This window comes from Mustela nigripes, chromosome 16, assembly GCF_022355385.1.
Source record: "Mustela nigripes isolate SB6536 chromosome 16, MUSNIG.SB6536, whole genome shotgun sequence".
Taxonomy (NCBI): Eukaryota; Metazoa; Chordata; class Mammalia; order Carnivora; family Mustelidae; genus Mustela; species Mustela nigripes.
In genome coordinates, this window is record NC_081572.1 from 22,228,191 (window position 1) to 22,243,501 (window position 15,311).

Here is a 15,311-nt window from a genome sequence, read left to right on the forward strand (position 1 = left end):
TCTGCAAAAGGGAGAGCTTTGTATCTACTGTGGAGGGCCGGGGTGAGGGATTAGAGGTGTTCTGTGCGCAGAGTGTGAAGTGTGGAGCTGGCCCGAGGCTCTCAGTGCATATGGGGTGTCCCTATACTCAGGGACGGCTTGGGATTGGGGCCTCCGTAGAGTACATTGGCTGGTCCCCTCCGTGGACCTTTGCTCTGACTGCTGGGACTCAGCTTTCTGTCTCCTTCTCCCAGGTCAGGATGCAGGCCGAGGCTCTGGATGGGCTGCCAAGGGGACCATGCAGGGCTGGAGTCGGAGAGCCCGAGAGAGCCCTGGGCAGGTGTTGGAGTCAGACAGGACCCAGCTGAGCCAAGAGCCAGGCGGGGGCACCCTGGCCATTGACACACTGCCTGATAACAGGACCAGGGTGGTGGTGAGTGCTGGAGGAACGTGGAAGGGGAGGGAAGTGGAATTGGGGGGGCTCCCCAGGTGCCCTATGTGTACCTGTCAGATGCACAAATCACATATTCTTTGGGATTGACCTTGGATGTCAGCATGGAGGAAGGGATCCCAGGGGAGGGGATGAAAGCAGGGCCCAGCCTGGGACATAAATTCTTCGCATCTCAAAGCTTCATAGATTGCCTTCCTCCTCGTGCACCCAGAGAGGGGAAGTGACTTGCCCAAGGATGCACAGCCTGTGCACAGGACTCCTGGCACTGGACTTTTTCACTGCCTGTGGCCTCCACTAAAAGCTGAATGAAGGTGGCATTATTAGTCACACCCAGCTGCCAGCCAGCTCAGGCCCCTCCCCCTTTGCATTTCTGCACCATTTACAGACAGCGCAGCCCCAAAGGTTTAATGGCTGCAGAAGCTCAGGCTGCTTAGCTTCCGGGCAGGGCACAGAGTAAAGAAGACAATTAGTGTGAAACTTGGGGCAGAGAACCTCCTCTGCCTGGGGCCAGTTGCCTGTGGAGGAGGGGTTGTGATGGTGAAGGGAGGCCAGGGGGGGCCAGGCCCAGAGGAGGCGCTGTCCTTGCGGTGTCTGGCCCTCTTCCCCAACCGGCTTTCTTTCCAGGAGCCTGGCGGGGACTCCGTGTCTGCGGGTGAATCGATCACCATGTGTGCGTGTGTTTGCACGTGTGTCTGAGGGCTTTTCTGTATTACGTACGCTTGCCTGTGTGTCTGCCACCGTGGGTTGTCTGTGCCTGTGTGAGTAATGAATGTGTGTGGCCGTACACGTGTGAGCGTGCCCCTGGCCGTGTGTATAAGCGCCTATGGCTGAGATTGAATTCCTAGGACGCAGAAAAACTATGAAACGAGAAGCAACAGGATGTGCTTCTTCGCGTACATTTCTTTATGTTCAAGAACGATCTTTTTACATCAAAGGAGTGCAAGCAGGTAGTCAAAAAAGATCAAATGCTGCTAAGATCGGAGAACAAAGCAGGCAGACCGCCCCGCCTCTCTGCACCTGCCCGCCTCTCTGCCCCGCCCCTCTGCACCTGCCCGCCCCTCTGCCCCGCCCCTCTGCCCCGCCCTACCCCTCTGTACCTGCCCTCCCCTTGCTCCAGAGGCGCCACTGGAGGCCTTTTCTCCTGGCGGTTACCACCGTATTCCTAAGTAATTTGCTTGTGCTGCTTCCTCTTGATTAATTCATTTAGACATTATCTGTTGCCTACCTGTTGTGTAGATGAAGATTTGTCTTTTATATATTCCCTCGAGTGTCATCCTGCTCTCAATATTTTTGTTAAATCCATATGCTCTGCTTTATAGCATGATAATCATGTAAATATTGTTCGCCACTAACCCAATCAGGGTAATATCATTGTTTACTCTCTTATATGATTTTTGGTTTTCCTGGATCCTTGCCCCGAACCCCCTTTGCTTAGTTTACTGTACTTACCGTGGTTATATATTCTTATACACCCACTGGCCTCAAATAGAACTTTGGTGTGGTCCAACCAATCTGTTTTTATTCCCCCCACCCCCCCACCCCCATGGAAACCTCTCTCCTGTTGTCCTGCTCTGACCTACGCTGGCTGCTGCCCCCACGCAACCGCCCGGAGGTCACAGAGGTCATCCTGGGGCCTCCTTCCCCTCTGACACTGGAACCCTCCCCCCTCGTCTGTCTCCTGTGTTGGGCACCCTGTTCTATGGACCCTGTGTCCTCTCTTCCCTGCCTCTCCCCCTTGCTTGTTTAGCTTCCTGAAAAAGGTTACACAGGAGGGAAAATTCTTTAGAGAGCTCGCATGTCTGAAAATGCCTTTATTCTGTCCTCATACTTGATTGATAGTCTGGCTGAATATAGAATTCTAGATTAAAAATAATTTTCTTTCAGAAGTTTGCAGGCATTATCTCCTGGCTTCCAATGTCATTGTTGAGAGGTTTTCTGTCCTTCTCACTCTTGTTCTTTGTTTATAACTGCTTTCCCCCCACCTCTGGAAGCGTTTGAGGTTGTAAATGCTGCCAGTATTCTGGAAGTTGGGTCATGTGCCCTGCCTCTGGCTCTTTTAAAATCTCCCCACTACACCGGATATGTGCTGCACTCTTACCACCTAGGACTTACATTCACCAGTTCTGGAAAGTCCTCTTGTTTTATTTCTTTGACAGTCTTCTCTCTGCCTATTCTCTTCTTTGCACAATTCCCCTTGATTAGATGTCCACATCAAGGACTGATGCTTGAATTTCCTTCTCTCTCCTATTGTCTGTGCCTTTTGCCTTTGTGTGTTTGCATAGCTTGCTTGGTGGTGGTGGTGGTGGTGGTCCATTTTCTGGAAGATTTTCGCAATCTTATTTTCTTTCTTTCTTTTAAGATTTTAGTTATTTATTTAAGATTTTATTTATTTGACAGAGAGAGATCACAAGTAGGCAGAGAGGCAGGCAGAGAGAGAGGAGGAAGCAGGCTCCCTGCTGAGCAGAGCTTCCGATGTGGGGCTCGATCCCAGGACCCTGAGATCATGACCTGAGCCGAAGGCAGAGGCTTAACCCACTGAGCCACCCAGGCGCCCCAAGATTTTATTGATTTAATTGAGAGAGAGCGAGAGAGCACGAGCATGAGTCAGGGAGGGGCAGAGGGAGAGGAAGAAGCAGATTCTCTGCTGATCAGGGAACTTGATGGAGGGCTCAGTTGGCAGACACTTAACTGACTGAAACACCCAGGCACACTTCAGCCTTCTTTTTTTTTTTTTTTTTTTTTTTCAGGTTTTATTTATTTATTTGACAAAGAGGGATCACAAGGAGGCAGAGAGGCAGGCAGAGAGAGAGGAGGAAGCAGGCTCCCTGCTGAGCAGAGTTTCCGATGTGGGGCTCGATCCCAGGACCCTGAGATCATGACCTGAGTTGAAGGCAGAGGCTTAACCCACTGAGCCACCCAGGCGCCCCAAACATTCTGTGCTTGTGTCACGGATGTAATACTTTTTCTATCTTAGGATATTTTAAAAATTAAAAAAAAATTTTTTTGAAATTAAAAAAATTTGTTTCCTGCTCTGCCCTTCCTTCCTCCCTCCCTCCTTTCTTTCTTTCCTTCCTTCGCTCCTTCCTGTCTTTCTTTCCAGTGGGGGCGTGCAATGCAGGGACCGGTTCCCCGGGAATGGGCAGAGAGAAGGAAAGCAGCAGGGGGTGGTAAAGTGCTTTGGGAACTGCAGGAGCGGGAGCAGCTGAGAGCTCCCAGCTGGAGCTGGCAGGGAGGGTGGGGACCCAAACCAGGAGGAGGGGCCACATTTACTAGCCCTTGAAGTGGGGGCTGAAGAGGGACCAGAGCCAACCAGCAGCCTGGTAGGGAGGGAGCAGGGTCATAAATGGGTTGAATTCTCCCTCCTTCTGCATCGTTTCCGTGACTTATTTTTCCTTTTACCTCGGGCTCTGTCATGGCTTGGCACTAGTACAGATCCTGTCTATTTACAATTTGATATTTTGTTCGTTGTGGATTTCTTGGCCCTCATTTCTATTTTAAGATAGTGCATGATTAAATTGTCAATGTTTATGGCTGGGTTTCTTGGTGCCACATTAAATGTAGTACCTGAGGGCAGGGCCCCACCACCTTACCTCATCCCTCTCTGAGATGGAACCTGCTAGAACCTCAGAGAACAAAGCCCCAACTCAATTCCCCTTCTGCCCTGTGTTCCCCTTCTCCCTGATCTTGGAGAATCAAGGAGCCATGGTGGGATGATGGAATAGAAGACCAGGGCAGGAGAGGTAAGGGGAGTAAGGGGACCCCTGGACACCCTTCCCTACCCTCCCTACCCCCAGGTTTGTTGAACTATCGGTTAAAGAACTGATACTTTCTCTGGGCCAGATGCCAGGGTTACAGGGCCATGTCCCAGTCCATGCAGAGGGGACCTGACCAAAGAGCCACAGAAATGCAGACTTCTGGAAGCCATTGTCTGTGGGCATTCAGAAAGGGCAGTGGGGATCAGCAAGAACCAATATAGATTCAATAACCCCAGAACTTAAAAAACAACACAGGGACACCTGGGTGGCTCAGTCAGTTAAGTGTCTGCCTTCTGCTCAGATCATGATCCCAGCCAGGGTCCTGGGAATGAGCCCTGCATCGGGCTCCCGGCTTAGCAGCGAGTCTGCCTCTCCCTCTCCCTCTGTGATCTCTCTTTGCTTTCGCTCTCTCTCAAATAAATAAATAAAATCTTAAAAAAAAATTTAAAGTTCCCATGGAATTCTGCTGGCCATATAGGTGTGGGAACTTCTGATCTGTAATATGTCAAAGGAATTTTAAAATCAGTTACTAGAATGACCAGCAGAACACAAAGCTTTCTCAGGTACCACATGGCTAACCTTGATGACCCAGGAGTGTTGCGGCCCCCTCAGCAGCCACGCGTCGAGAGCCCACGTGAAGGAGCAAGGCCCCCTTGGCCGGAGACCCCTCTTGAGTGCCCGAGAGGCTGAGCCCAGCTCTGCCTGAGCGACAGGAGTGATCAGACTTCTACCTCAGTTGGAAGAGAGTTCGGATATCAGACTGGGATCCGGAAGACAGCCTTGGCAGGCTGAGTGATAGTCGGCCTCACGCCAGATGAAACTACCAGGATAAATATAAATCCTGGCACTTGAGTTTAAAATAAGGTGGGAGAGATGGGGCTTAGCAGTAGTTCATGAGGAAAAGATGCGGGGCTCCTCACGGCTTGTAGGCTGGAGATGAGTCAGGAGTGTGAAGGGACTGCCAAGGACGGAGGTGGGAAAGCTGACTTTGTTAGTGGAAACCAATGGAAACCCACAGAAAACCCGGAACAAGAGCTAGGGCTCTAGAGATCGTGTGGGGCATTTCTTGGCCTCACCATACACTGAGGGGCTTGTGCCCCCTTTTGGGTGGTTATCTAGAAACCAGAGGAGTCCAGAATGGCTGAAGGAGCTTGCAGGTATTAAGCCTGGTACAGAGAAGACTCAAGAGAGATGGCTGTTTTCTCACAGCTGCGGGGCTGTGACTGCTCTTGAGGGAACAAACTGTTTTGCTCCATAGAACTTATCACTTCCTGCACCGAATTATCTATTATTTGTTTATATTGCCTGTCCTCCCCGTGGAACGGAAGCCCCGTGAGGCCTGAGACTTTCCAGACTCTGCCATGGGTGCCTGGCACAAGGGAGGAGGGCCTCCTTTGAAGGAACAGAGGAAGTAGGGATGTCCCCCTCCCTGGAAATCTCGGAAGATGGGGTTGTTGAAGAGAAGAGGTCATGCTAGGGTCCGTCCTTGGACTCAGTGCCTCCAAGGACCCCAACTCTATTCTACTCTTGGGTTCCCACACATAAGAGAATGGCAGAGCTACATACCACCAGAACATGGGGGCCCATACCTGCGACCCAAGTGACCTCATGCCGGGGGCCTCCATGGGGCCCCGAGCTCCATTCTCTCCTGGAACCCACTGAGTGGTGTTTGATGGGGGTCACTGAGGATCACCCCCTTCAGCACAGCTGGGCCTCAAACCCCGCCCCACCCCCGCCCTCGTCCATGCTGTGTGCCCACCCTACCCTGGACAGCGGGCTGCCTCAGCCACTCCGGAGCCCAGCAAAGGGCCCCAGAGACACCTGCTTCTTCATGAGTCTCTGCTCAGTGTCTCTGAGACCTGGAGTCTATTTGACCAGAGGAAACCCCATCTAGACTAAGACTTGGTGGCAAAGGGTTAGGCAAGTGGGGAGTGGTGGGAAGAGGATATTTCAGTGGATTCGGTTTGGTCCGTTTCAGAAGGTTTTCTTGAGTCTCACCAGGAACTCTGCTCTGGGGCCATATCAAGGGGCCGAGGGCCTAGCAGGTGGGCTTCCATTCCCTCTGCTGCCCCACATACCCACCCCCGAGGCCTCTCACACTCCAGGCCATGGGCTTCCCTTCTGGCTCCGGCCTTCTGCCCAGTCTCTCTAGCCATCTTCCTATCTTGCCTCCTCTGGCTCAACACTTTCTTCCCATCCCCTTTCCCCCCAGATCCCTGTCCAGACTCCCTAGCCATCCCTCTTTCCTGGCCCCTCTGCCCAGGGTAGACTCAGGGTAGATGCCTGACTGGGGTCCTCAGCTCAGCTTCTGTTGCCCAGCACCCTGGGCTCACGACCTCACCACAGTGCTCTGTCCAACCAGACGTGCTGGCTTTGAGGCCTTGAGCATCCAGCCAGCATTGCCAGGGTGAGCTGGCAGCTCTGAGGCTCCTGGCCAAAGCCCTCTCCTTAGATTTTATTCTCATACCCACTCTACCACCATGCCCCAGTGGAACTAGGACTCTTGTCTGGACCAGGATTTCCAGAGATTTTCCCACCAAGACCAATTCTGAGGCCCTGGAACACTGGTAACTTTTTTGGAGGGGGTGGACTGGGAATTGAGGGGAGACACTAAGTCAGAGACCCTGGGTTGTGGCTCAGTTTATTCTTAGAGGCTAGAAGGGAAAGGAAGCCTTGGACAAAGTTCTTCTTCCATCCTGGGGATTTCCAATCCTAGTCCAAGGTTTTCTTGGCTCTCTGTTTCAGATCAAGCCCACAGTCTGGGAGGAACCAAGCTTTAACACGTTCAGATTTGGAGGTTCTCCTGTAATAGAATAGTTCTCTCCATGGTAGGAAAGACCCTCTCCTCCACCCCAGTCTTCCCTAGGGCCCCACCTCCCTAAGTTTCTTTCCTCTCTGACCAAGAAGTTCTTCCCTGCTCTTTCCCCACCATGGGGAGCCCCAGGGATGCTGAGGGACCCTGCGTCCAGGCAGGTACCATGTGGTCCAAGATGGCAGACAACAAGAGGGACAAATGAGTGCAATACCTGCCTGATTTCTATAATCTCCCAAAGGAGGCAGTTCCTGAAAGGAGACCTCTAGGAGACCTCCTCCCCAGATGGAAGGGCCTGGGGGAGAATGGCACAGACAGACAGACTCGTAGCCCAGAACCTGGTGACCAAGCTGTGCTCGTGGGAAGACCGTACCATGCCAGTGGGCTCAGGGGAAGGGATGAGGTGAGGAGGCTGAACCTGGGAGAATTCCAGGAGTAGTGTGTAATGTGGGCGGAGGGAAGGGAAGCTCGGGAAAAGAGAAGAGAGAAGATAAGGGGTTTTGTAAGAGGAAGGGGTGTTTGGGGAGGTAGGATGTGGAGCCCAAGGGTCCAGTCTCCAGTGCTATGGAAACAATCTAGCAGTACTGGGCCCCAACCTTTGCACTGGCTGGTACCAGTTTCCTGACCCTGGGCTGGATGCTGAACCCCTCAATTAAGGAATCCCTGCAGTCCCCACTAGTTTCGAATTTCCCAGATGGGGTGGTAAATACTGATCTCACAGGGTTGACATTCAGGAGCAAAATGCGAGTTTTCTGGTCCTGTCATCTCCTCACCCACCCGCTCCGGGCTCAGTACGGGTGCCAAGGACACCTCGTGGCTGCTCAGCCCCAGGACATCTATCTCCCACAACGGTTACTCTTGTTGATCCTTTTCTTGGGCAGGTTGGTGGTTGGTTGGTTTTCTTCTTTCTTTTTCTCGTGTTGAGGTGAGATTTACATAACATAATATTAATCATTTTATTATTTTTTTAAAGATTTATTTATTTTAGAGAGAGAGAGAGTGCACACATGGGGAGAGGGGCAGAGGGAGAGAGGGAATCCCAAACAGAATTCCTGCCAAGTATGGTGCCCAACATGGGGCTTAATCCCACAATTCATGAACTTACGACTTGGACACTTAACCAACTGAGTCGCCTAGGCGCCCACATAACATAAACCAGTTTATTTTTTTAAAGACTTTTATTTATTTATTGACAGACAGAGATCACAAGCAGGCAGAGAGAAAGGAAGGGAAGCAGGCTCCCTGCTGAGCAGAGAGCCCGATGAGGGGCTCGATCCCAGGACCCTGAGATCATGACATGAACTGAAGGCAGAGGCCCAACCCACTGAGCCACCCAGGTGCCCCAACATTAACCATTTTAAAATGAAGGGCATTTAATACATTCACAGTGTTGGGCAACTATCACCTCTATCTAGTTCCAGAATATTTCATCACCCCAGAAGGAACTGCTGTACCATTTAAACAGTTGTTTCCCATCTCCCCTTCCTTTATCCCCAAGCAAGAACCAATCTCTGTTTTTATTTTTATAGATTTACCTCTTCTTGATGTCTCACATATAACTGAAATCATATGACATATGACTTTTCGTGTCTGGTTTCTTTCACCTAATATAATGTTTCTGAGTCTCATCTATTTTCATGGCTGAATGCTATTCCAGTGTACGGATATATATAATTTGCTGATTCATTCATTTGTTGATAGGCACTTGGGCTATTTCTGCCTTTTGGCAGTTGTGAATATTGACACTGTGAATGTGAGTACATGTATTTGTTTGAGGACCTGATTTCAACTGTTTGAGCCACATACCTAGGAGCAGAATTGCTGGATCAAATGGCAACTCTATGTTTAACTTTTTGAGGAACCTCCAAACTGTTTCCCACAGTAGTCAAAGCATTTTATGCTCCCCCAGCAATGTGTGAAGGTTTCAAACTCTCCACATCCTTGCCAACACTTGTTACTGTCTTTCTTTTTTAAAAATTAGAACATTCTAGGGGCACCTGGGTGCCTCAGTGGGTTAAGCCTCTGTCTTCGGCTCAGGTCATGATCCCAGGGTCCTGGGATTGAGCCCCACATCAGGCTCTCTGCTCAGCAGGGAACCTGCTTCCCTTCCTCTCTCTGCCTGCCTCTCTGCCTACGTGTGATCTCTGTCAAATAAAGAAATAAAATATTTTTTAAAAAAGGACAATAATATACGTCTACAAATTAGTTTGCTAGAACCAGCTCTGATCAGCTTACAATAGCTGTTTGGGCATTATCTCTTTACAAGTCTGTTTATGAACATCACCTTTAAAAAAAAAAAAAGAAAAAAAATTAGAACATTCTAATGGATGTAAGATGATATTCATTGTGATTTTTTGTTTTGTTTTTAAGATTCTATTTATTTATTTGACAGAGAGAGATCACAAGTGGGCAGAGAGGCAGACAGAGAGAGAGGAGGAAGCAGGCTCCCTGCCGAGCAGAGAGCCCGATGCGGGACTCGATCCCAGGACCCCGAGATCATGACCTAAGCCGAAGGCAGCGGCTTAACCCACTGAGCCACCCAGGAGCCCTTCATTGTGGTTTTGATTTGTGTTTCCTGATTGACTAATAATGTTAAGCATCTTTTCATGGCTTGTTGTCCATTTGTATATCTTCTTCAGAGAAATGTCTACTTAAGTCCTTTGCCGCTTTGCCCATTTTAATTGGGTTGTTTGTCTTTTTGTCTTGGGCAAATTTCTTAACCTTTCTTCATTGTCAAATGGGGATGCTATTGTCTAAATGTAATTGTAAAGATATTCTACAGGAATCTACATTAAGGGCCTGGCACAGGGTCAGGAATAATAAACATTAGCTGACTCTGGTCTAGGTGACCAATCACCTTGGTGTTCCCAGAATGCTCCTGGGTTTTGCATTGTCCTGGGAAATTCCAATAGCAGGCAAATTAGGATACTGATCACCCTACTGTTGTCCCAGGTATGGCAGATACTAGGTATCCTTGTCACGGATGTGCTCTGAACCTCAGATTCCTCATCTATAAGGTGGGACTGAGAATGACTCATGGAGTTGTTCTAAAAATCCGATGAGGGACGCCTGGGTGGCTCAGTCAGTTAAGCGTCTGCCTTCAACTCAAGACAGGATCCCAGGGTCCTGGGATAGAGCTCCCGCATCAGGCTCCCTGCTCAGCGGGAAGCCTGTTCCTCCCTCTCCCACTCCCCTGGCTTGTGTTCCCTCTCTCATTGTCCCTCTGTCAAGTAAATAAATAAAGTCTTAAAAAATTTAAAAAGAAATGCAGAAACTGAAGGGCACCTGGCTGGCTCAGTCAGAGGAGCATAGGACTCTTGATCTTGGGGTTGTGAGTTTCGGCCCCTCGCTGGGTGTAGTGATTACTTAAAAAAAATAAAAAAGAAGAAAAGAAAAGAAAAGGAAATGCAGAAACTCCAGCCCTGCCGAATCAGTATCTGATTCTCAGGTGACTTGCATACACATTAGGGTCTGAGAAGCACTGCTTTGTATCAGAAGTTTTAAAGCTTTAAAGTAGGGGAAACCATCTTGGAGATGGAAAGTACATTAATAAGTTCACCACAGAAGTATCTATGAGAGCATAAAAATTAGAAGTTACCTGAATGCCCCAACAATAAGGAAATAGTTAAGAAAATTGTGGGTTTTCTTAAGTGATGGTTAAAAGACCAAGTTCAACATCAAAAACTGCTTTAGAGATCATGAAACCTGACAGAAGCAGTCCACACAACAGGATTATAACCATGTAAAGTTATATACATATGGAAAAGGCTAGAAGGAAATGTGGCCACATGGGACCAGTTGAGGGATGGGGGAGGTCTGTGTTTGTTTTTATGTTGCCTTGTCCTGATTCTGTGTGGTGATAGGATCTATATTTATGCTCTCAAAATCCCTGGTTGGCTGATATTTCCTCCCCATAGGGAGTTACCGAAAGTGGATGATTCTTCCATTTCCATGAAGTGTTGGGGGCACTGAGAAATGCTGTGTCTAGAAATGCTGTGTCTAGTCCCCACCCTCTTTCTGAGCCTGGTCCAACACCCCATTTCCAGGGCCTTCCTAGGTCTGCTTTATCCATCCCGACACCTCTTTACCCTGGACCCTCGGTGTGGATCTCGCTGCCTCTTTGTCTGGACTGGGTCCTCTCCCTTTCCAGGATAGACCCGCTTTCTGCACTCTGTGATGACACGTTTTCTGTGTGGGTTTATTTTAACCTGAGGCTTGAATACTTCCAGAGGGCAGATGGAGAATATTATTATTATATGAGGTAAGGGAAAATACGAATAAAAGGCCATGTTATGGAAGTCCTTTCTGATTGCAGACCTCATTCTATGGCTTGACATGGAATTCACCCACCTATACCAAGAGGTGAATATTTCTAATACCATCTTGGAACAGAGAGGTGAAGTTCTTGCCTCAGGTTGCACAGCTAGTGGGTGACAGCCAGAACAAGAGCCCAGGTCTTTCTGCCTTTGGAGTCCAAGGGTTTAACACACGATCTCCTTACGGATGAAAATGCCTGACATATTGGTCCAGACAGGGGGTGCCTCTAGACCAGTGCTTTCCAAACTTTATTGTGTGAAGAATCAATCCCCTGAGAAGCTCATTCAAATTTGGACTTTGATCCCTGAGGCTAAGGGTTGGGCCCAGGATTCTGCATCTCCAAGGCGCTCCGAGGTAATGCAGGTGCTGCTGGTCCCTGGGGGCACATTTTGAGACGCAGGGATCTGGAGAACATCCCTATGGGTCTTGTAAGGCTTCGTGGGATGGTGGAGTCAGGGAACGGGATGCCGCCTCCCCCAGCAATCCCATCAGCACCTCCTGGGTTGGACCCAGCTGCCTAGAGCCCCGTCCTGACAAGCCTGGCTGGCCAGACCTCTCCAGCAGGCCCTGCAGGGTGCCCTTGGTGGCCTGCCCCAGCATTTTCACCTGCCAGTTGGCTGGCAGTTGACGGGCCGATGGTGACAGCTTAGCCGGAGCTCCTGTCCAGAAACGTCTTGAGCTCAGCCAAGGCAAATGCCGCCCCGCTGTCAGCAATGAAGTGCCTGGCAGGCTCCAGGCATGAATAATTGAGGCAGAAGAGACACTGTAACAGCAAACGATCAGGATGGGGCTGAGGCTGGTTTGGAGGAGGCAGCCTCCACAAGCAAAACCTTTCTTGGAAAGGTCCAACAAAATCATCGTAATAGCTCCTATTTAGCGAACACCGACTGTGGACCGGGCACTGGGCTGAGAGTGTACGTGGGTAGGTTTTGTCTAATCCTTTCAAGAACTCTGCGTGCGAGATTACTGAGGAGGGACTCAAGCTGAGAGGAGAGTGAAAAATTGGAGCCAGGTTTTGAATTTAGGTCTGTCTGACTTCGCAGCCCGGGCACCTGACTCCAGAGCAGTGGTTTTCAAAGTGCACTCCATGGAACCCTAAGGGTTCACAGAGGCACTTCCCTGCACTGGCTGCCGTGGAGTGGAGGGTGGTGGAAGAGGAAGTAACCCAGCAGGCTGGGCTCCAGGCCCTTCTTTCCTTCCCCCAGAATGGCCAAACTTTGATATGATTTATGTACTGAGCTTCCATGGAAGGTTAATTGGAAGAAAAGATTTCATGACCAAAAAGGTTTGAAATCCATGGCATGCCGCCTTCCAGAACGAACATGGATTACTGACCAAAGCTTCTTGCACTGATTTCAAGGGAACACAGTTCTGTTTGGTGGACTTGCCAAATAGTCTGGCTCAGGCTATGCCCCCTGACCCTCTGTGCTGTGAGGCCACCCCGTCATAGCTTCTGGCCTCCAAGCCGTAGGCTGCCCTCAGGGGGAACGGGACTGCCCCAGGGACTGCAGGCCCAACACACTGACGGGCCTGAACGGGGTAAATTCCTGGGACAAGTTCACCATCAGGCACAGCCTCTAAATCCTTTTAGGAAATGCGTGTACATGGATGACAGCGAGGAAGCCCTCAGATTGACCGGCCTGAGGAGGCCTCTCAGGACCTTCCTTGTATTAATTAGGACGCAGATTCAGCTACTATAACAAATGTCCAACTCATGAGGGGCTTCGGCACGAGTTTATTCTCCCACATGTAATAGTGTAAGTGTAAGGAAGTGGGGGGTGAGGTACTGTCTCCATGGTGTTGGGGACCCAGCTTCCCTCCGTCTTGCTGCTCTCGCCTCTGCAACATGTGCCTTCTCTGCTGTGGTCCAAGATGGCTGCCCATTCCTACTGAGGACGACTGTTCTGCTGGTCTTCCATTGGTCAAGCATAGTCATGTAGCCCCACTGAGCTGTAAGGACGGCTGGGACACGTAGTCTTAGCTGGGTGGTCACGTGCCTAATGGAAACTAAAGGAAGAAGGAGAGAATGGTTATGGGGAAGCACGTATCCATCTCTGTCATGGGTGGACTTCCTCTATCAAAACTGCTGGTGCTGGCATCCGCGTGAGCAGGGGTCCGCAGTAACAAATGGGAAGTGCCCGCTAGGTTGGTGACTTTCCACATGACTCCATAGTCAGTCAAGAAATCGGCAGTGGGGCGCCTGGGTGGCCCAGTCCATTAAGCGTCTGTCTTTGGCTCAGGTCATGATCCCAGGGTGCTGGAATCAAGTCCCACATTGGGCTTCCTGATCAAAGGGGAGTCTGCTTCTCCCACTTCCCCTCCCACAACTTGTGCGCTCACACACACACACACACACACTCTCTCTCTCTCCTAAATAAATAAGATCTTAAAAGAAGAAGAAGCCAGCAGTGCTTAACTTTATAGAAGAAAAACATGGCAGCCTGGGTGTTATCAGGGAAAATTCTCCCAGAAACTGGGTTTCTCACTTCTTTCTTCCCAATCAGAGTCTCACTGTCTGTGCTGGTGAAGGACAGTCTGGGGTGTCCCTGGAAGACCCTCTGATCACCCCAGGAGCAAGCCTCTTCTGGTTAGTGCCCTTCTGGTTCCAAGGAGCTCCTATTTGAGCTGTGTCAGGAGGAAGGTTTACAGTGAGGAGGTAGAGACCTACCGTGGGCTCCAAGGGCCAGAGAAGACAGACAGGCTGACTCAGAGTCCAGGAAAGCAGTCAGAAACCAAGGCTGCTTTCTTTCTCTCCAGGCCCAAGTCAACACTAGTCTCTTTTTCACTCACTCAACATATATTTATTGAAGCCAAGTGCATGTAAGGTCTTCCTTCTCCTCTCTGTGGACAAGAAGTCACACTTAGGACAGCACCCCGATGACACAGAGGTACGGACGTCCACCTGCTGCTCAGCGGAGCCAGGGTCTCTCTTCCTTGCTTGGAAAGTGTCTCCCTCTCTAGCTTCAGTTCCTCAGGGAAGAGCTTGAGGCGTCAGGGGACTTCCACCTGCGAGCAGGACATGCCAGCTTTGGAAGGCTTTCCACAGACTTGGATTCTCAGAGGAGGCAGCTGGGTCCTTCACAATGGGCTTGTGTTTCACCCTTCCTTCAGTGCTGAGGGAAGATGTTGTCCTTGTCACCACCTCACATGTTCTCAGCACAACCTCGGGCCCCAGCAGCTGCAGGATCCTTGTGACTCAACTAATTCAGCAGGCAGATCCTAACACCTGCCATATGCCAGGTGCCAAGCCCTGCACTAGGGAGGTGCTGGGGTGACAAGATGAACATGACACAGTCCCCTCAGCTCTGTGCCCCATAAAGGACCTGCGCTGGTCCTTCTGATGGGGGAGACTTTATTTCTTTTTTAAAGATTTTATTTATTTAATTTATTTTATTTTATTATTTTTAAAATTTTTTTTGTTTTTTATTTATTTTTATTTTTATTTATTTATTTTTTTTTTAAAGATTTTATTTATTTATTTGTCAGAGAGAAAGCGAGCGAGATCGAGCACAGGCAGACAGAGTGGAAGGCAGAGTCAGAGGGAGAAGCAGGCTCCCTGCGGAGCAAGGAGCCCGATGTGGGACTCGATCCCAGGACGCTGGGATCATGACCTGAGCCGAAGGCAGCTGCTCAACCAACTGAGCCACCCAGGCGTCCCTGTTTTTTATTTATTTTTAAAAGATTTTATTTATTTATTGGACAGACACAGATCACAAGTAGGTAGAGAGGCAGGCAGAGAGGGAGGGGAAAACCGGCTTCCTGCTGAGCAGAGAGCCCGATGCAGGGCTCGATCCTGGGACCCTGAGATCATGACCTGAGCCAAAGACAGAGGCCCAACCCACTGAGCCACCCAGCTGCCCCTTATTTATTTATTTTAGAGAGAGAGAGGCAGAGGCAGAGGGAGAAGCAGACTCCCTGCCGACAGGGAGCCTGATGCGGGGCTCCATCCCAGGACCCTGGGATCATGACCTGAGCTTAACTGTTAAGGCAGACGCAT

At 49.9% G+C, this 15,311-nt stretch overlaps 1 protein-coding gene across 1 annotated transcript in view; it reads left to right on the top strand.

The window, feature by feature from the left end:
- The window catches only part of PLXDC1 (plexin domain containing 1), a 55,999-nt gene that overhangs the window by 7,340 nt on the left and 33,348 nt on the right, over window positions 1-15,311 (top strand). The window contains exon 2 of the mRNA XM_059379190.1: window positions 234-412. Within this exon, the coding sequence (XP_059235173.1) occupies window positions 234-412 (179 nt within the window). The remainder of the gene's footprint in view (window positions 1-233; window positions 413-15,311) is intronic.